This window comes from Ostrea edulis, chromosome 1 (genome assembly GCF_947568905.1).
Source record: "Ostrea edulis chromosome 1, xbOstEdul1.1, whole genome shotgun sequence".
Lineage (NCBI taxonomy): Eukaryota > Metazoa > Mollusca > Bivalvia > Ostreida > Ostreidae > Ostrea > Ostrea edulis.
The window spans coordinates 101,785,384-101,808,427 of record NC_079164.1 but is presented as its reverse complement, the minus strand read 5'-3'; the positions used below and the strand labels follow the sequence as shown (position 1 = coordinate 101,808,427).

At 34.8% G+C, this 23,044-nt stretch overlaps 1 protein-coding gene across 1 annotated transcript in view; it reads left to right on the top strand.

The window, feature by feature from the left end:
* Positions 1–2,114: 2,114 nt before the first annotated feature.
* LOC125664807 (uncharacterized) overlaps positions 2,115–23,044 on the top strand; it is a 59,323-nt gene continuing 38,393 nt past the window's right edge. The window contains exons 1-6 of the mRNA XM_056145329.1: positions 2,115–2,274; positions 9,689–9,915; positions 10,329–10,470; positions 12,508–12,577; positions 12,893–13,014; positions 16,357–16,391. Coding sequence (XP_056001304.1) covers positions 2,160–2,274; positions 9,689–9,915; positions 10,329–10,470; positions 12,508–12,577; positions 12,893–13,014; positions 16,357–16,391 — 711 coding nt within the window. The 5' untranslated portion in view covers positions 2,115–2,159. The remainder of the gene's footprint in view (positions 2,275–9,688; positions 9,916–10,328; positions 10,471–12,507; positions 12,578–12,892; positions 13,015–16,356; positions 16,392–23,044) is intronic.

Here is a 23,044-nt window from a genome sequence, read left to right as displayed (position 1 = left end):
AGCATATGGAGCGCCAAATTAACATAAACTCAAATAATTGAAGATATCTTCAATTATTTGAAGATATCATCAACTCATTTGATGCGTGCAACAATTTAATTAAAGATCTCTTCAAATAATTAATGATATCTTCAATTCTGAATTATTGCGCGCATTTTAAATTGAATTGATGATAGCATTAATTCTTCAGCTGAATTGATGCGCGCTTTAATTGAATTAATGATATCTTCAAATGAATTAATGGTATCAACAATTGAATTGATGCGCGCTACAATTCAATTGAAGAGAGCAATAATTGATATAATGCGCGCATTAAATCAATTGATGAGAGCAATAATTGAATTGATGCGCGCATTAATTCATTTGATGAGAGCAATAATTGATTTAATGCGCGCATTAATTCAATTATTGCTCTCTTCAATTGAATTAATGATATCTTTAATTCATTTGAAGAGAGCAATAATTCTTTTAGAAAGAGCAACTATATAATTAAAGATATCTTCAATTCAACATATCCACAATTGAATTAATGATATTTTTAATTGAATTATTGTTCTCTTTAAAGAAGTAGATGTGCGCATTAATTCCTTATACAGAAACATTGTAAATGATTTAAAGATATCTTCAATTGAATTAAAGAGATCATCAAATTATTTATACCGAGCTCTAAATTAATTGTTTCTACTAAATTGATGCTCTCATCAAATGAATTGAAGAGAGCAATAATTGAATTGATGATATCTTCAAATAATTGAAGATATCTTCATGTTAATATCTTTATGTTAATTTGGCGCTCCGTAGTTCAAGTAGGACATCTAAAAACACGTACATGTATATATATGCTCTTGAGTGCAAAACACTTATAGGACACCTCGCCCCCTCCTGCTCTTCCTTAAAAGATCCCTATATATATTCACATGTAAAACTTTGATCCCCAATTGCAATTGTGGCCCCACCTTAACCCAAAGGGGGGGGGTATGATTTTAACGAACTTGAATCATTAGAAAAGCATGGCCTTTCATTTGAACAAACTTGAATCCCCTACGGATGCTTTGTGCAAAGTTTTGTTGAAATTGACCCGCTGGTTCTGGTGAAGATTTTTAAAAATTATCTGTGTATTCGCTATTATCTCCCCTTGGAGAAGGACGTTGTCCTACATTTAAACAAATTTTAATCCCCTCCACCCAATGATGCTTTTTTGCCAAGTTTAGCTGAATTTGGCCGTTGTACTGTAAAAAAAAAATGTGAAAAGTTTACAGACAGAATGACAAAGGACGGGAAAAGGGTGATCAGAAAAGCCCACTTGAGCTCATCTTCACAAGTCAAGGGTTATTGATCAATAACCCTTGACTTGCTGAAAGCTAGCTCAAATCATCTTCACAAGTCAAGGGTTATTGATTCGTTACCTCGCACTGTAACGAATCGATTCGTTACAGTGCGAGGTAACGAATCAATAACCCTTGACTTGTGAAGATGATTTGAGCTAGCTTTCAGCTCTGAATAGATTTATTTCCCAAACAGGGCGAAAGGAGAATCACATACATATGGGAAGAAAGCCGAAAGTTAACATAAACAGGAGTGCCCGGAAGAAAACCATGTGTCCGAGCAGGATATCACCATATCCTCTCGCATTACATACAACCACTGCCGATCAAGGGGACAATCTGACTAAAGTACAGACCTATATATTAGGACTGTACATGCCAAGAAATTCCTAGCAAAATTTCCGGTATAGAAAAACCGTTATAAATCAGTGACCGCAATTAAGAGATAAGCGACGGCTACTATTAATCAGCATGTAATATGGTCCTATTGAAGCCAACGAATTCAGACCGGACGGGATTTCTTGGCATGCTTTGGTCAGATTGATCAAGGGGATAAAACTCGGGTCGCAGTGGTGAGAAGCGAGTGCCTTAATAGGGCATGCATCATTAGCAAGTTTTGCTTGAAAAACTTCGTCTTTCAGTTTTCTATAGTATGCCTTTAAACCAAATAAATATTTACACCTAAAACTTTGTGCTCATTGGCACGTTTGCCCACTGATGAGAGAATGACTCGCAAAAATTTCCGGAATCATTTTACGTACAACTTAACATCTTGTATATTGGCCGCAAACGAATCTGTATTTGCCGTAAATCAGTTTTCCACCGACTAACACGATGTCCAGACTGCGCAAACTTAGAAAGTCCAAAACAGAAGCTGAAGAATACGAGTCAGTCCTTTTCCCGAGAGAAGAGGATAATAATTCAGATGACTCAAGTAACGAGGAAATCGGTAATGATGTAAACAAGTCTACGGTTTTATCGGGTAGAATTCTACATGTATACCCTCCCCTCTTATTGTTTACAAAAATAATATACATGTATAAACGATGTGACCGTTGGACCAAGCGAAGCATGAAATGGTCATTGGCGCGGCGTGCCAAGTGATAATTAGTTATATAATAATGCTGTTAATTAAGTACAGTGAATATTAGAAGTAGAAATAACCCTTGAAACATTCATTGTCTATAACAATTCGCCTTGTGATAAACGCACTGTAACATCCAAACATTATAGGCGGAATATATGAGGAGATTCCGAGAACGATATGATCCGCCTATTTAACGAGGAAATGTAATGCCAGCCAACGTACACAGTACATTGTGATGTCACATATAGCTTTGCTGTTTTGTATTTCAAACCAAACAAGTATAGACAGTGTGTTCTACGTTCTGTTTGTAAATAAACAAATTCAACTGATAAAAAAAAGTAAGCATATAGATCTATATATCCTTTTTTCTTTATTTGAAAAAAAACTTATGGACTTGTTCATCTTTTTAGTCGTATTACCATTTTCTATTTGATGATTTGCTAAAAACTGCCACAAAAATAATTATGCTATTTATTTTTAACAAATTGAGTATTTAAATTACAAATTGCATGCCAGCCAGAGTCTTGTATTTTTGGCAATCAAAATTAAAACACAGGTAACTGTTGAAGCAACTAATGTCAGAATAAAACAGTGATGTCACCCATATGGATCACGAACATTTCACTGAACGTATGTAGAGGTAGTCTCTTTTTCTTTTGCTGAGTTTGACTTTTTTTCTTTTACATATGTGTTAGCTTTAGAGCCTTGCTTCATGAATGGGCCATCAGCCTGTCAAAGCTTTGCTTAATAATATGTATATATGGTGTGACCATTGGACCGAGCAAAGCATGAAATGGTCATTGGCGTGTCCCAAGTGATAATCAGATTTCACTTAAGTACGATAAATTAGATGGGGAGGGGGGGACCATTCTTTTGGAAATGAAATTCCCCTTCTGCTAGACGCCCAGTGTACTGTCTTTGTAGATTATTAGCTGTATACTCGCTAATCAATCAAAACACACTATTCATGGGTTCCGCCATTTTATTCCGTGCTCCCTCTATATATTGAAAACCAATCACATATAACATTATAAATTCCGGATTCATTACATGCTTTAGATTTTCATCCTAAGTTGTTTTTTTTATAACTGTCAAGTACAGATGAGGAATACAAAATCACAGAAATAAAGACTTACCCAGTTTACCCAGTTTTTTATTTTTTATTTTTCATAAAATGATTAACATGTTGCTTGACATTCAATTAAACAAATGTGATACACAATTAAGAGCTTAATTAGCCCTCATTAACCTACGGGGGATTATTATGCCCCGTTCACTGTAGGTTCCCCTAACTCACTATAGCACAAAGTCTTTCAGCCTGACCAGGGCTCGAAATTAACATATGCCCGTCAGTCTGTGACTGGTTAAAAGTCTTGTGGACTGACATACATTTGTTTTAGTCAGTCCGATGGGACTGGTTAATTTTGTAAAGCAGCATTTTGGAAAATATACTTATAAAATTTTATACCCACATTTGACATTCTTCGATCTGTAAATATTAAACAAATCTGGTTCGTATATATAAATCCCTTAAGTGTTACAATATTGTCTGAGGCATATTGAGTTAAATTTCATTTTAATAACATTAACAGACTATGTTTAATTATTTCTGGAAAACTGTTGGACTGGTAAATTTTTCTGCGGACTGGTTGAAATTATACCCCATCAGTCCGTCTGGACTGGTGACATAAAAAGTTAGCTTCAAGCCCTGCTGACTGGTTGTTTCCTTTCCCGACCACTACGGCGCACAACTGGTGTCTTTGGGCTCAAAGTAACACTTGGAGTCGCTTTATCCTTAGGCGATACAGACATACCCTGCTTTGGACTAGCATCAATTGGATTCCTCATGGAAGATTCGGGTAACTTTGATTCTGGCCACTTTAGATCTTCATCCTCGAACTTTAACATCACTTTGTCCATAAGATCACTACGAACATGATCAATGATTTTCTTGAAAATCGATGCATTGCGTGTAACAGAGTCATCTACGGTCACCATCGAGGCTTTCTTATCTGACACTCTCCTAGGGTTTGTGTCATAAACTGGCAGCAGTTTGTTTCCACGAATCTCCTTCTTCATCAAAACAGTATCTCCAACTTGAATATTCGAGTTCATTGCACGGTTTCTTTGATCACCATACTGTTTCATGATGCGTTTCGCTTCACTATCGCGTGTCCTCACCATCTCATCAAGAACTAGTTCAACTGATTTCTCCGAGGTCTGTGGTAATTTTGTTCTTGGTTCCCGAATAAAAAGTAGTCTGTACGTAGTTTGTCCTGTTGATGTATGTGGAGTTGCACGGTATTGCCGTAAAAATTTGTACATTTCCTGTTTCCAATTCTTCTGATTAATATGAGCAGAGCGTATCGCTTTCATGATTGGTTTGTTAAAACTCTCAGCCTGGGCATTGGCCCGGGGCCATTTGGGGGTGATCCGTCGATGTACAAATCCCATGTTCTCTGCAAACTGCTTAAATTCATATGACTGAAATGGGCTACCATTGTCACTTTTTACAGTTTTTGGTAATCCAAATATACTAATGACTTTCATGTGCAATATCAATAGCTCTCTGCCTTAGACTTTTGGGTAATACAATACGATGATTCCGAAGCAGAATATTATTCGAATGTACTGTGAGCTCATCACGAACAGCTTTGAATGATGTCAATTCACTCAAATCAATATCTTCCCTATCATCAGTCTTCATCATGTACCACGTTCCAAATCTTGTATAGTGGATTGCTCTTTGTAGGGTACTGAATTTCTGAGTTGCTTCCCGTACTGTATCCAAGTCAATAGCTTGTGGTAGTGATGCTCTCGTAATAAAGTTGACATATCTCTCTGCTAAATCTTCTTCTTGTGTTTTCTGATTTCCGCTGACTGGGTGCCGGGAAATATAATCTGCAATATTCTCGCTTCCGGGACGATACTTTATCGTAAAGTTATACGGCTGAAGACATAGTCCCCATCTTTCAATTCGCAAAGGTGGTTGAGGTTTGTTCCAAATTGTCTCCAAAGGTTTGTGGTCAGTTATGATTGTAAAATGTGGTAAACCTTGCAAGTATAGGTCAAAATGTTCGCATGCCCAAACAACTCCCAATGCTTCTCGTTCGGTTTGACTATATCTTGACTCTACTGGTGTTAATGTACGGCTTGCGTAACTCACAACCTTATTATCATCCTGGATCAGTATTGCACCTATTCCAACAGGGCTAGCATCCACCTGCACTGTCACTGCTTTGCAGGGATCATAATATGAAATTACAGTTTCGTCACACAACTTTTCCTGTAGAGTCCTGAATGCGTCCTCACAATGTTTGTTCAGTAATTTGTCAGCCCTAAAAAGCTTCTAAGGTCCTTCACACTTTCTGGGCTATTGAAATCACGTACTGCTTTAACCTTCTCTGGGTCTGGTGAAATTCCACTAGTTCCAAAAATCACTCCAAAGAATGAAATTTGATTTGTACGGAATACACATTTTCATGCCTCCGAGATCGAAGATTGGGGGGGGCATATTGTTTTTGTCCTGTCTGTCATTCTGTCTGAAACTTTAACCTTGCGGATAACTTTTGAACAATGTGATAGAGCTTTGATATTTCACATGAGTATTCCTTGTGACAAGACCTTTCCGTGGGTACCAACATTTTTTACCGTGTGACCTTGACCTTGGAGTTTGACCTACTTTTTGAAAACTTTAACCTTGCTAATAAATTTTGAACAATAAGTGATAGAGCTTTGATATTTCACATGAGTATTCCTTGTGACAATACCTTTCCGTGGGTATTGAACCTTTTGACCTTGACATTTGACCTACTTTTAATTTTCTTTTTACATTGGTCATAACTTCTAAATGGTAAATATTAGAGCTTTTATATTGTACATGATCATTTCTTTTGACAAGATCTTTCTACTGGTACCAAGATATTTGCCCTTGTGACCTTGGCCATCTTCGGAATTGGCCATTACCGGGGGCATTTGTGTTTCACAAACACATCTTGTTTATAATTTAAAGTCAGACCTTTTTCACTCAGCTGCTTCAACACTTTACGTAGAGCTATGTCTTGTTGCTCCTGGTTTTCTCCAAATACCGCTATGTCGTCTGAAATATTTCGCACTCCCTGAATATCTTGGATCACTTGACGTATGGTTTCATGAAATATTTCCAATGCCGACGACATTCCAAAATTCAATCGTTTGTAGCAAAAGATACCTAAGTGCGTACTAAAGGTAGTAATATGCCTTGAGTCAGGATGGAGTTCTAGCTGATGATAACCACTAGGCAAATCAAGTTTACTGAATACTTTGGATCCATTCAAGTCTAGTATCAGTTCTTCTATGGTAGGCATAGTATGTCTCTCGCGCTTTATGGCTTTATTGGGTTGTCGCATGTCGATACAAAGACGAATTTCTTTTCCATCCTTCTTTGGCGGGGTCACAATTGGTGGTACCCATGGTGTAGGTTCTCCTTCTATTTTCTCTATTATGTCCAATTTAAGGAGCTCATTTATCTCCTTCTCAACTTTGTCCCTCAAGTGAAATGGGGTCTTCCTTCTTTTCTGAGCCACTGCCTTGACTGTCGTATCAATGTGAATCTTCACTTGATGATTCCTCAGTTTACCAATGCCTTGAAACAAATTCGGAAAGTCATCTTCCACCTTTTTCTTAGTGCCATCAATACTGTTCACTACTTTGATTATCTCAAGACAATCAGCTGTGGGATATACTAATAGAGAGCCGTTTGCACCTTTCACTACATAAAATGTAACCATGTCATAACGCTTCTCCGTTTCTAACATCAAGTCACAAGTTCTTAAAAGTGGTATTTTGCCACCTCCATAGGGCACTAGTTCACAACTTCCTTTCTTCTTCAGTAGCTGAGGTCTTCCCACTTTCACATAATCATCTTCATCTAAAATGTTGACAGATGAACCACTGTCCACTAACAACTTCAGTTTGTGTTTATTCAGAGACACAGTAGCATACGGACCTTTCACACGGTTTATGCCAGATTTCACTATTTTGATTCCATAACAGTAATCATCACTATCACTTTCAGTTGAATCTTTGTGCTGTGTCATGACCTGAACTTTCTCCTTCTTTTTAACATTGTCTTCCTGCACACAGATTGGAAATGTCCCATTTTCTGGCACTTATGACATTTTTTGTCTCGAACTGAACATGGTTTATTTTCTTTATGTGGAAACACACCACCACATTTCCAACATTGTTTGTTGAGTTTCTTCGACGAGTGATAACGTTTTTCTCCTCGCGCACTGCAACTGAACTGTTTGGGACCACAAACACCCACCTTGTTAACGGCTTGATCCACATGGCGCTCCATAGCTTGGGCCTGGGAATCAGATAATTCCATAGCACGACCTAATTGAATAATGTCCTCTAATCCTTTGTCAGGTTCTCTCAGAGCACGTCTCCTGAGTTGATTTGACCTGCAGTGTTGAATTAACTGAGACAGAATTTCTCTGTTTAGATTCGTAAATTCACAATGTTTAGCTAGTTTCCGTAAGTCCGTAAGGTACTCATCCTGTGTCTGTCCCTCTTTCTGTTTACAATTTCTGAACGTATATATCTCCATTTGTGTGTTTTTACATAAAAAAAAGAAGAGAAAAAAAGGGAACCCATGAATAGTGTGTTTTGATTGATTAGCGAGTATACAGCTAATAATCTACAAAGACAGTACAATTTGGCGACGAGAACGGTAATAAAAGAACCCCGGATTTCTGATGGATCAACTCGCTATACCAGTTTTTCCAGCATTTGATGCAGACGTGGATAAGTCAACAGTAGGCCCTCGATGGGACAGGTGGGTAGGACGTTTAGAGAATCTATTTGTGGCACTAAAATTAGTAAACCCTATAGTTCCTGACGGCGAGGAACCCGACGAAGCTTTAATTAAAAGCATAGATGATCGGAAATGAGCTTTGCTATTGCACTACATGGGTGAACAAACTTTTGACATTTATGAGGCCCAAAAAGGGGAAACTGAAACTACGTACGCTGCAATGAAGAAGGTTCTTACTGATTATTTCAGACCGCGAAAAAAAACACTATTCATGGGTTCCGCCATTTTATTCCGTGCTCCCTCTATATATTGAAAACCAATCACATACAACATTATAAATTCTGGATTAATTACATCCAGTAACATCCAAATGTGAAAGGAGGAATGAATGAGGACAACTGTATGATCCTCCTATTCATTTAACATGGGGAATTCAATATAACGCCAGCCGACATGAACAGTGCATTGTCTTGACACTACCAGCATACTGTTTATATTGAACTGAAGTACTGCCAGGGAAGGTCAGGTAACATTTGCATTATGAGCAAACACACACTCACACTCATCATGCAAAATGCTGGGGCAATTTTAAAATTGGAAGGGCCATACAAGTATGTGATGAGACTATTTTGATGAGAAATTTTTATGTTAAAAGATGTTGAGTGAAATTATCATTGGCAATTGTCAGTGGTATTACCTTTGAGAGGTTTTCGTTGACAAAGTTGTCCTCTGAGGAAACTTAGTTGTCCCTATTTAGCAGAGAACAATATGCGAAACTTGATATCTGCACATTCACTTTTGTAATAAGGGTTGGACCATCGATATGAATCTCGATAATTAATACTGTGAACGTACGTATCTTGGCATTATGATGAATTATAACAAAATGAATATTTGTCTTTTTGACAATCAATCAAATGTTATATCAATCTAATTAAAATCAGACCTTCTCTAACCCTCCAGTGTAACGGTTAGAGAAGGTCTGATTTTAATTAGATTGATGTTATATAATATAAAATCAAGTCACATTCGTTTTGAAATTGACAATGTTCCCTTTTTGTCCATGATTTATATATGTACATGGTGCATTCTCCATCACGTGCTGACAACAACAAAGTACAAGGATCATCAACATTTAATCCACCAATCATAATTTGTCTTGCTATGTGCATACTTTCATTTTCCAATTTTTAGTGGGTAGTTTTTGTATATTTTCATATCAGTGTTACAATGCCTGTATATCATAAAGCGTATTTTAATGAGAAATATCAGTATATTAACCTACCTCTATTTTGTAATTAAAAATTCTTGCATGGATTGCAACATGGCACTACATAATTTATGACATAATGTCATTTTCGCTCAATAGACGCATAAAGGGGCTCCTTCCCTGGTCTGAGGAAACGTCATGAGCTGGACAACTGGACTTCTCTTTCGTCTTATTCTTAAAACTATATGTGTTACTTTTTTACACAGAAGACATTGTATTGAACACAAGAAGAGTGACACAAGATGAACACAGTGAGGAAGAAGAAGAGGCAGGGCTGGTGGAAGATGATGATGTTCCTGAAGCGATGTCCTTCTCCTCTGGACGTGAGACAGCGCTACACCAGATGAAAACAGCCCTGCAGCAAATTGGACGAAACAAAGAGAAAATGAAAGAAAAGAGGAGGCAGATTAATGAACAGAACAAGTTACAAAAGGTAAAAATAGAAATATCTTGAAAGCAGTACAAGAAATACTACTTTTTACAAATTGCTGCTGTCATTTATCAGTTCCAGAGATGATAATAGATTACTCCACTGGTTTTGAGATTGAATCAAGATAAAATGATTCCTCATTTCAAAACACCTATTAATTTAAAATCAATTATTATGTATATTATATCTCATCTGTCTGTGTTCAACCATGGATATACTCATTCTATAACTGGATTTGTAAAACAATTTGAATGTATGTGATATTTTTATCACATATATACATGTACCTATTTTCCATTGTATTGAGAGTGTAGGTCCCCTGAGCTTCGATATAAAAGTTAAATTGCAAGCTGCATTGTAAATTTTGAATCTTTGGTCAGCACATCCTAAAAATTTTGTCAATTTTCTTGAAACAGCAAAAGAAATTAGAAGCCCTTGCAAAGAAGAAGTTATCAGCGGATTTTTTTGACGATCTGCCGGACGTTATTCCAAACTCAAACAACTTAAAGCGAAAAGCAGTCCACACCAATGACAGTCAGCCAGCCAGAGACTCCGAGGGTATTCTAGAATTGAAGTGTTCATTCTGTGAAATTGATAAATGGCTCTTTTGAATTTTGTTAGAGGTTTTAATGCCCTCTCTGATCAAGGTTTGTCTGTATTTCTGTGAAGTAGAATTTTCACGAGACCAGTTTCATCTTACATAGATATAATATATACATGATAGTGCTGTAAATTTATCAAGTTTTACTCCTTTTTTCACTATATAATTCAGTGAAAACAATAATTTTTGTCCATTGTTTTCATAAAATTATCTATGGTCAGTTCATAGTAACTTTGACACCATTATCGCAATTCACCTTCGAATTAGAACACTTTGGTCGAAATAGTATTGCGTTGTGTGACGACACAATTGAATCTGTTGTAATACAATTGCAAAATGCAACGGAAACTCTCATTGGTCCATATGTGTAAGTCCGCTCAAATTCCCTTTATATACGGGCAATCTGATTAAGACCAATCCCGAGATCCGCTCACTTAGATCGATACACTAAGATCTGACGTAACCCCATATAGGGTCACGTCCGCATGACCTTTCGTTAAGCCAATCAAATTGACCCTGTCGATTTATACCAACGATAATTTTTCTCCCATGAACCTTTGCGTCATTATTTACGTTAGAGATGCAATAAAATGGCTGTGCGTTTGACAGACGACTGCACACCTGTCAAAACATGCGATTTAAGCAACGTCTGTTATTCTCTGCAGGTTTTCTTTCATTCAAATGCTAAAAAATCCCGATGGAGTTCACAATTCAAGGAAAATGGCTGTGATTGTTTGGTTTGAAAGAAAACATATTGCAGCTAGATGTGACGTCACAATGCACTGTTTACGTTGACTGGCATTATATTCCTCGCATAAATAAGTAGACCATCTTGAAAACTATTCAAATTGTACCCATCCCTATTCACAATTAATTTAATTTGGGCATATTTCATATCGTACGTTTTGTTGCTTGTATGAACGGAATAGATTAGGCATTATTGCAAAAGTTTAAAATTCGTTATTTGAGAATATACAATTTTACATTGTGGAATAAACTTCGTGGGAGAGAGATTATAGCAATTTGTTTACGAATTGCCAGGAACTGCCTAAATAGCCATCATTGTCTGTATGGTGCAATCAGTGAATCTGACTGGCTGATAGTTCTCATGAATATTCCAGGCAAATGGTCATGCGGACGTGACCCTGTATGGGGTTACGTCAGATCCTAGTGTAGCGATCTAAGTGAGCGGATCTCAGTATCTGGTTTTAATCAGATTGCTTATACGGGAGTAGTCGGCATTTGAAAACATGACAGCCAGATGGAAACAAACTTCAAAGGGAGAGAGAGAAAAAGTTGTATTCTTGTGTTTTTGTCTCATAAATTTAATATAAATATAAAAAAAATTCCTAACATATTTTCCTACTATACTATTTGGGTCGTATGGGGCTTTAATAAATATTTGAAGGTATGTTTGGACACAAGTATAGTAGGAAAATATGTTAAGATTTTTTTATATTGAATTTATGAGACAGCAACACAAGAATACAACGATATCAGGCCTCAACTGTGCGCAGCTTTTTGTGCTCCGTAAATCGAGGGTTTTTATAGGGGTGGATTTGTAGCTCTCTTTTCCGTCACAATATTTTTTCAGAGAGCTACAGTTCTCCAGCAAGTAATTTTCTAGTCCGTCCATCTTATCTGATCACCTGAATCCGCTCGAGAAAGTTGGCGGGCTGTAATCGGCCAATGAAAACTCTTGTTGTATTACATCAAGCATGTCATTCAAACTGTTCAATCGTCTCATTCAATGGTGTCGTCACACAACGCTATACTATATCGGGTAAAGCGTTCTAATTCAAAGGTGAATTGCGATAACAACACAAATATCTGTTTACTATAAAATCTGAACCGTGTAAATGACTGTGATCTGTAACATTCAGTGTAATGCATCTGGTCTTCTTAGCTATAAATAGTAATAAACAACTTAATATCTGAAATGCTACAGATTAAAATTCTGTAAAGTTATTATGAATAGAAATTTTACTCTGTAGATGAAGAAAGTTTTGCCGACACGGAAGAAGATCAGGACGTTAATGATGATTTCATTCCATTAGAGGAAAGGTGAGTAGAATTCACACTATCTACACATTATATTAATTCTTAGAAAGTCATACTCAATCTCTGTCCTCTGAAATAATCAATTTAAACAATAATTTACTCACAAATAAGTGAGTTGGATTGGGCATCAGGCACAACCTATTTTAGCCTTGAAATAATGAAAGTCTTTTCATGTTATTCTCGGCTAGATCAGAAAAAGATCTACGGTCATCAGTAGCATGACTAGTTAACCATTTGGATATTGCAAGGAAGAAAAGAAGTCATAATTTGTAAGCTGAATTTTGTCGATGTGACATACATTTAGTTCATAATTTGCAGGTTGGGAGGCGTTTCTGTAGAAAAAGTAAAAGAGACCAAGAAAAAGGTGCTAACCTCTGTAGAACAAGCCCTACAGTTCAAACAACAGAAATTGTATGGCGGGAAAATTCCTCGAATGACGAGTGAGTAGACATGATTCAGAAAAGGATCTCGTTCATCATAGTTCAATTTGTAAATACATGTATGAAGTCTGGGACAACTTCTAAAGCGTTTATGTGGAAAAGATGAAGGTCAAGGCCACAAATCATGTTTGGATGATGAAAGGCTTTTTAGATATATTTGTGTACTATTTTCACCTGAATGTGTACCTTTGTAATATTAATTTTTTATTACATGTAAAAATAACAGTATTCGTATGTAGATAACTGAACATTTAATGCACGTATAACATAATGTTATGCATTATAACACAGTAAAATACCTATAATTTATATTAATATACCTACAATGTAGTAATATACCTACAACATAGTAATATACCTACAACAGAGTAATATACCTACAGCATAGTAATATACCTACAACATAGTAATATACCTACAACAGAGTAATATACCTACAACAGAGTAATATACCTACAACATAGTAATATACCTACAACAGAGTAATATACCTACAACAGAGTAATATACCTACAACAGAGTAATATACCTACAACATAGTAATATACCTACAACAGAGTAATATACCTACAGCATAGTAATATACCTACAACATAGTAATATACCTACAACAGAGTAATATACCTACAACAGAGTAATATACCTACAGCATAGTAATATACCTACAACAGAGTAATATACCTACAGCATAGTAATATACCTACAGCATAGTAATATACCTACAGCATAGTAATATACCTACAACATAGTAATATACCTACAGCATAGTAATATACCTACAACAGAGTAATATACCTACAGCATAGTAATATACCTACAGCATAGTAATATACCTACAGCATAGTAATATACCTACAACATAGTAATATACCGACAACATAGTAATATACCTACAACATAGTAATATACCTACAGCATAGTAATATACCTACAGCATAGTAATATACCTACAGCATAGTAATATACCTTCAACATAGTAATATACCTACAACATAGTAATATACCTACAGCATAGTAATATACCTACAGCATAGTAATATACCGACAACATAGTAATATACCTTCAACATAGTAATATACCTACAGCATAGTAATATACCGACAACATAGTAATATACCTTCAACATAGTAATATACCTATAACATAGGAATATACCTACAGCATAGTAATATACCTACAGCATAGTAATATACCTACAACAGAGTAATATACCTACAACAGAGTAATATACCTACAACATAGTAATATACCTACAACATAGTAATATACCTACAGCATAGTAATATACCTACAACATAGTAATATACCTACAACATAGTAATATACCTACAGCATAGTAATATACCTTCAACATAGTAATATACCTACAGCATAGTAATATACCTTCAACATAGTAATATAACTACAACATAGTAATATACCTACAGCATAGTAATATACCTACAACATAGTAATATACCGACAACATAGTAATATACCTTCAACATAGTAATATACCTACAGCATAGTAATATACCTACAGCATAGTAATATACCTTCAACATAGTAATATATCTACAGCATAGTAATATACCTACAGCATAGTAATATACCGACAACATAGTAATATACCGACAACATAGTAATATACCTACAGCATAGTAATATACCTACAACAGAGTAATATACCTACAACATAGTAATATACCTTCAACATAGTAATATACCTACAGCATAGTAATATAACTATAACATAGTAATATACCTATAACATAGGAATATACCTACAACAGAGGAATATACCTACAACATAGTAATATACCGACAACATAGTAATATACCTTCAACATAGTAATATACCTACAGCATAGTAATATAACTATAACATAGTAATATACCTATAACATAGGAATATACCTACAGCATAGTAATATACCTACAATATAGTAATATACCTACAACATAGTAATATACCTACAACATAGTGCATATAGAAATGTATATTTAAACATAGTATACACAGAAAATCATAGCACACACATAACATCATAGCACATGAATCTATCACATATAACTTAGCAGTACACATATAACATGTATTTATCACAGATAACTTAGCAGTACACATATAACATGTATTTATCACAGATAACTTAGCAGTACACATATAACATGTATTTATCACAGATAACTTAGCAGTACACATATAACATGTCCTACTGCAGAGGAAAATCTAGGCATTTGATTTAACGACAAGCTGGGAATATGAGGCCATCTACCCTGTCAAGAATAGATGTGATACAAAATGGCTTTGGTAGATCTAGATACTTAACTGCTTTGTAAAATGAACATTATTTTTAAAAATATATATATACATATTTTAAATCCATCTCTTAGTTTCAACATTTTCAGAACTTTCATTGAAAAATTACATTTATTTACTTGAAATGATAAAAATAATTGTTATGTAATAACAGTATTTACCAGATAATATGTGTTACCGGTCACAAATCTGTCTCATCTTCAGCTGTGTACCAATGCTTATCCAGCTGTAAAAAAGGAAACCGTGGAGGTCCCCATTTCTAACACTATTTTTGCAAGACAATCCACATCAGCACTTCCAACATCCACTGAAACGCCAGTTACCATGCCACCATCAACTCAAACTTTACTTTCACTCTGCACACATCAATTCTGCTTGTACAAAATTTGCACCTCGATGGCAAAAATCTCGATAATATTTTTTCAGATTTTGGACGACCTTTTTATCCAGCAGCAACTACCAAATGTTCCATCCTTGCAAGGATGCACAATTTAAACATAGATGTGTAACTTCATGAATCAAAACAATGGCAATCAAGAAGTTCACTGCGTGTGACGCCACAGCTTCTGAAGCACCATTTGGGTTAGGCTAACATGTTAAAAGGCCTATATATTATTGATAACTCTGCAAAAAAAAAAAAACCAAAAAAAAAAAACCCAACAAAATTGTTGTGTTTAAAAGTTGTTTGTTAAATTAGTTCACAAATGTATAAAAAAAAAATTCTGATAAATTCTTTCCAGGTTTTTTTTCTTCTTCCAAAAAGCCCCCCCCCCCCCCCCCCTTTCCCCATCTTGATTATCCTATTTCTACATTGACCACTCTGCAGTAGGACATATTCGTTATATGGATTCTTGGTAGGGTGTATGGATTCACATTCCATGTCAAAATATATTTTCTCCCTCGGCTAACGGAGAAATCCACTCTGATAGGGAATGTGAGTCCATATACCTTGCCAAGAATCCATGTAACTATAAATAGTATATCATGTAAATTATATATGCAGTTCATTTCACGTGATTGATTCCATTTTTTATTTCAGGTGACAGTCTATTTGCACTGAAAGGGAAGCGGAAAGCCAGATATAAATGAAGCTAAAATGCAATGTATTAAATTTGTTGTATAAAAATTTCTGTAAAAATCTTATTTAAACTTAAGCATCCGATTTATTCTGATCTGACAGAAGATCGGATGCATGCTGTGAAGTTTTCTGTGAACCATATAAAGTGGGAGATGTATTTGTCAGTGGAGAAAATATGATCAACTCTACATCTCAAATGAGAAGTTTGTTTCATTCATCCCAAACAAACCAAGATTTACTATCTATATTTAATGTGTAGATATGTATTTTTGATTGAAAGATTAAAAATTAAATGCAACCAAGTCAGTTTTGTTTGTAAAAATGATGATCCCCAAGGAAAGTAGGATTTAACGTTAAAGGGGACTAACAAACCATTGTAATTGCCACAGGGTTAGATATTTATATATAGATTGAGAACAAAATGGTAATTGCTGAGGTGGTTTTTTTTCTGAGGTGAAGTTTTACTGTTTTTGTATTTTTTCACTAGATAGGCAATTTTTAAAATTTTCAATTCTAAAGTAATATTTTACATATTTTCCAGTTTCCATTTTTTTCAGGTGTGTTATTCTCCTTAATTTCGTTATCCACTCATCCAATGAGGGTACCTGTAAAGTGCGAAACGAAATCTACCGAAACGAAACCCAGCGAAATGAAACGAAACAAAACAGATTGTATAACTGAACTCTTTTAATTATAATAATTAAAAATGGTATCTCAGACCCCTGTAAAGTTATCACATATAAATAAAATTCACCTCCCCTTTGATGTAGGCTTTCAGTTTGACTGAACAGGAAGACATACTCAGAATCCATCATTTGATATACTACATACAAATACACAATATCCACATTTATACATAGATTTGTCTTTGGAGCAAAAAATATTGAAACATGTACATTTATTTATGCCCAAAGGTCACAGGCACTTGTTTCATACATTGCCCCCCCCCCCCCCCCCCCCCCTTAATAATACCACTATGAAGGAGGAGGGACCCATGTATGAAACAAGTACCTGTGCCTGAGATACCATTTTTAAATATTATAATTAAAAGAGTTCTGTTATACAATCTGGTGGGTTTCGTTTCGGTAGATTTCTTTTCACACTTTACAGGTACCCCATCCAATAAACAAGTAAACTAATTAAGCTTGATTTTAGTTTGCCCAAATCAGTTTTTGACAAGAATTTTTTAAAGGGATTGTAAAGGTTATTTTGTTCATTCTTTTTTTAAAGAATTGAAATGAATCCAAGTGACTAGTACAAATCATTTTCTTTAAATGATAACTATTTTATGTATTTATCTGTATTTATTTCAAACTTTAAAACAATTATGATCTTCAAATTATGTATCCTGGAGTTTTGCTTTCAATCTGCCAAAAACATTGGCTCCTTATATTTCAAATTTCAACCCTTAAAAGTCACCCCACCCTAGCCTTGCGGGCCATGGTTATTAAAAATTTAATCTGTTTTGCATGAGAAAACTGTCACATTGCTGTCAATCAAACTACTTTCACTAGGTGGCGCATCGCAACCCCACTCTCCATGGCAATATCATTTTTATCTATGAATACACAAAAATTCAATTAAAAACACAAAATGTCATTGGACCGAAGTGTCAATGTGATATAGCATATATATATAGATATATATAATATATATATGTGTGTGTGAGCCGCCACGACAAAACCAGGCATGTTGAGTTTTACGTCATTGTGAAAACGGCGTTAAAAGAAATATTAAACATCACGTTTATTTTTTCACGTTGATGGTGTGCTACATCGAACTGCGTTCTTTATTTTGTTTGGTAATAAAAATTATTATATTGCCCTTTTAATTTTTTTAAAGCAGAATTATAAAAATAAAAAACAAATTAATATAAAAGTTGTGTATTTTGTTTGGTCGGATTTGTCGAAAACGAAAGTAGCAACTTTACGGGTGTTGTTGAAACGCGGTAGGGAACATGGGATGGAATGTTATGAGTTCAATTTTTGTTCTATCCAGGATGACACGATCTACTTTCGTACATACGAGATCAATAAGATTATTGTTTTTGTTTCTGTGCAAGTGGATAGTGTAAAGATATCGAGAAGTGATCATATGTTGAGTAACAAAATGAAATGATATATATATTATCGATGTACATGTATAAGACACCCAGTGGTATGGAGCGCCAAACATAAACTCAAATAATCAATTATTTGAAGATATCTTAAATTCAGTTGGTGCGCGCAACAATTTAATTAAAGATCTCTTCAAATAATTAATGATATCTTCAATTCTGAATTATTGTGCGCATTAATGAATTGATGATAGCATTAATTCTTCAGCTGAATTGATGCGCGCTTTAATTGATCACTTCAAATGAATTAATAATATCAACAATTGATATTGATCTGCGCTACAATTCAATTGAAGAGAGCAATAACATAGGCGTAGCTTGGGTTCGAATATTACCGAGGCAGGGGGTCTGGGGGGGCGTAGCCCCCCAGAAGCTATCGACATTTTAACAACGTAAAAGGTGTTGTTTTTTTACCGAGGCAGCTGCCTCGGTTGCCTCAATGGAAGCTACGCCACTGAATAATAATTATTGTTATAATGCGCGTATTAAATCAATAGTTTCCGCCGTCGGCATTACTCGCTAGGTGACGCGCGTGCATTAGTGGTTATAGAAAAAGCTATCATGGCGGACAAGTATAAACAGTGGACGGTACAACAAATTAAATGTGAGCTTGCGCATTAATTCATTTGATGAGAGCATTAATTAATTAATAAATTCAGTTATTACTCTCTGCAATTGAATTAATGATATCTTTAATTCATTTGAAGAGAGCAATGATTCTTTTAGAGAGAGCAACTATATAGGCTATAATTAAAAGATATCTTCAATGCAACATATCCACATGCAATTGAATTAATGATCTCTTTAATTGAATTGTTGCTCTCTTTAAAAGAATTGATGCGCGCATTAATTCCTGATACAAAAGCATTGTAAATGATTAAAGATATTTTGAATTAAAGAGATCATCAAATTATTTATACCGAGCTCTAATGCGCGTGATATCTTCATGTGTTTTTTTTTTAGTTTATGTTAATTTGGCGCTCCATACAATGGGCCAAAGCACTTGAGCACTTACGAGTAGAAATGTCATTAAAGTAGACCTATATTTGGCCAACGTCACCATCAAATGTAAATGCGGTAACACGCTTCCGTTTTCCGAAATGTGATATTTTAACAATATCCATTTGATTTTTACATGGCGATACGAGATATGAAAATCCAATATCAATTCCTTCCTGGGTGTTCTTATCTTTTTATCAGTCAAATCTTAAGTTGAGATTTTGTGGGTTTTAATTTAAAAAGGGGGGAGGGGATAGAGATGATTATAACTTTAGAAAAGAAATCGGTTGGAGAACAAACAACATGTCCGTGAGGCATTCAGTGTACATTGACTATTCATGTATGTAAAAGTTTTACTAAAATCCAGATGTTCAACATACGGAATTACGGGGCATCAGAAAGTAGGGGAGACAGATGGGAAAGGGGGTGGTCAGACCAATTCAGATTTCCACGATTATCATGATAATATTTCTTTTGTGAGGATCCGGATTAGAATAGGTTCCAAATTATCAACAATTACATGGTACGCTCGTGTAAAAAAGAAAACTTAACATTTCGCTGCTCCGGTGACCACAGATATCGTAGTTGTGTTCGCTGCTACAATGTTACAGATATTGACACAAACTTAATACAAAGCTGCAAATAATTTGTTTTATTTCACCGACCGTCATGAATTTGTCATTTTCCCGGCCTTCATCGTATATAGAAATGTATATTTAAACATAGTATACACAGAAAATCATAGCACACACATAACATCACAGCACATGAATCTATCACAGATAACTTAGCAGTACACATATAACATGAATCTATCACAGATAACTTAGCAGTACACATATAACATGAATCTATCACAGATAACTTAGCAGTACACATATAACATGTATTTATCACGTATGCATTAATCATATAAGCAAAATCATCAAAATTCAGTTTGTTATTTTCGTTTTACATTTACATTGTGCAAAGCCTTCTCTATGATATTATTTTTCCAGACAAAATGTAAAATTTAATTGTAAACCACATGTATCTTATAATAGTTATAGTTTAGCATAGTTCAAATTATTATTCAAGGTTGTAAATATGCTCAAACTTCACATGTCTTACGATGATATGATAATGTATAATTTTTCAAGATTTTAGGGGGCGGGTGTACTTGTTGTAGAGCTGATAGCTTCTAAAATAATACGTCAACATGTGATTTTCTTACTCAAATCCTTATTTTAAGATAATAATCTGTAAATTAAAACCAATTAATTCAAGGTTTAGTCCATAAAAATTAGGGAAAATACCAATATTGACGTCAAATGGTATTTCCCACAGTATTTCTTTTAACATGTTTGGGCTCACAAAGTGTACATTATGAAAATATTTATTCGAATTTATTAGAATAAAGGATTACATACCATAAAATAAAGGGTATATAGTCTATGTTGCTTATTACAGCCCATTTGTTTGGGAAAATAATAATTATTAAGAAAAATAAAGAAGGAGGAGTGCATTTTCCTTAATGTTGATGGGGTGCTTACTTTTGAGAAGCAATAACAATGAAAATAGCATGTCAACATATATATTTTTCAACGTCTATCTATTACTGGAATATATATTGATCTTGTAAAGGCAATTTTTTCATGATTGAGTCCATTTAAGGCCGAGTATAGATCTACCTTAAATTGGGCAGATTTGTCATTGGGCTGAAGTGCCAATGTACTGTAAAGTTTTTGCGAGTGATAGAAGACAAGATATGGAGATGAAATGTCTCCGACGAAAAAAAATTGCGCCCAAATGTACTTCTGGGACGAGTGTCTTTGGACCAAAATGTCTGACATTATGCAAGGTTTTTATAATACCAATTTTAAATTCTCTATATTTTTGTCTTCAATTGTATTTTCGGAATTTGAAGTTATTGGATCGAAAGGAAATTTGGAGTATTGCTGACTTTTCATAAAAAGTTCTCATTTTATCCAGGGATACAAATCATGACCAAACTCGGTGTCTTTTTTCTTCTGTTTTAAAGGTTTCTGTTGGTGTGACATTTTGAACGATTTTTTGTTTTACTTGGATTATTAAATTTGTGTAAAGCATTGCCAGTACAAGCTTCCAGGGAGTATGGCGTGTAAAACGTTGCTATATTCGATAATCGTATGATGTATGTTCAATATCTTGTGATGTATGTTTGATAATCTTGTGATGTATGTTCTATATTTTGTGATGTATGTTCAATATCTTGTGATGTATATTCTATATTTTGTGATGTATGTTCAATATCTTGTGATGTATGTTTGATAATCTTGTGATGTATGTTCAATATCTTGTGATGTATGTTCAATATCTTGTGATGTATATTCTATATTTTGTGATGTATGTTCAATATCTTGTGAATTATATTCAATATCTTGTGATGTATATCCTATATCTTGTGATGCATATTCTATAATCTTGTGATGTATGTTCGATAATCCTGTGATGCATGTGCAAGAATTGCATTGTGGGTAATATGACACAACAATGTTCTGTTACAGTAATTAAGGACAATTTTCATTGGTTGGAAATAACGAAAGTATCCGTTGATGCAAGAATAATGTAATTCTTCTTTAAATAATGTTAATGATATGAAATTGAAACTGAATGAAGCAGGAAACCCTTTGCCAAAATTGTAAATTTGATGATCCTAGAGTAGGGCTACCAGGGTGGGACCAAATTCGTCATAATGATTTTTAAAATGTCTATCATTTGAAAGATTTCTTTAATTATTCTGATACTATATAAAATGAAGCAGAGACATTTGAAACTTTGACAAAAGCTAAAATTATGCATATATAGGAAAACAGAAAGGAATGAACCAAAATTTTGAATACCCCCCCCCCCCTCCGAGTTCTGACTCTAGGACCACTGGCACCTGAAGTCACAGGGGCTCGGTTGTCAGATATTGAAGTTTTGTATTATTTGTTCCCGAATAATAAATTGAAGTTTTGCATGATTTGTGTCCGAATAATAGATTATATAAATAAACCCCACCACCAAAATCCGCTTTTTTCGAAGTTTTAAAAAAGGTGTATCATGTGTACATTAAAAATAATAATGTACACATGATACACCTTTTTTAAAACCTCGAAAAAAGCGGATTTTGGTGGTGGATTTTATTTATATAATTTATTATTCGGACACAAATCCATCGTCGGAAACCCACGGTTGATTATGCTTCGTTCCTCTCGTGATGGAGAGAGGAACGAAGCGTAATCAACCGTGGGTTTCCGACGATGACACAAATCATGCAAAACTTCAATTTATTATTCGGGAACAAATAATACAAAACTTCAATATCTAACAACCGAGCCCCTGTGCCTGAAGTATGGATACTACCCCCCCCCCCCCCCCGGTTTTTTGGTGGGTTTTTTTTTTATATTAATTTCTTTCTTTCTTTCTTCTTTTTTTTTTTTTTTTTTTTTTTTTTTTTTTTTTTTTTTGCGGTGACGATTTCTCTGAAATGTGTATATACCGGTAGAAGGCCAATCTCTATAGCTTACAAAA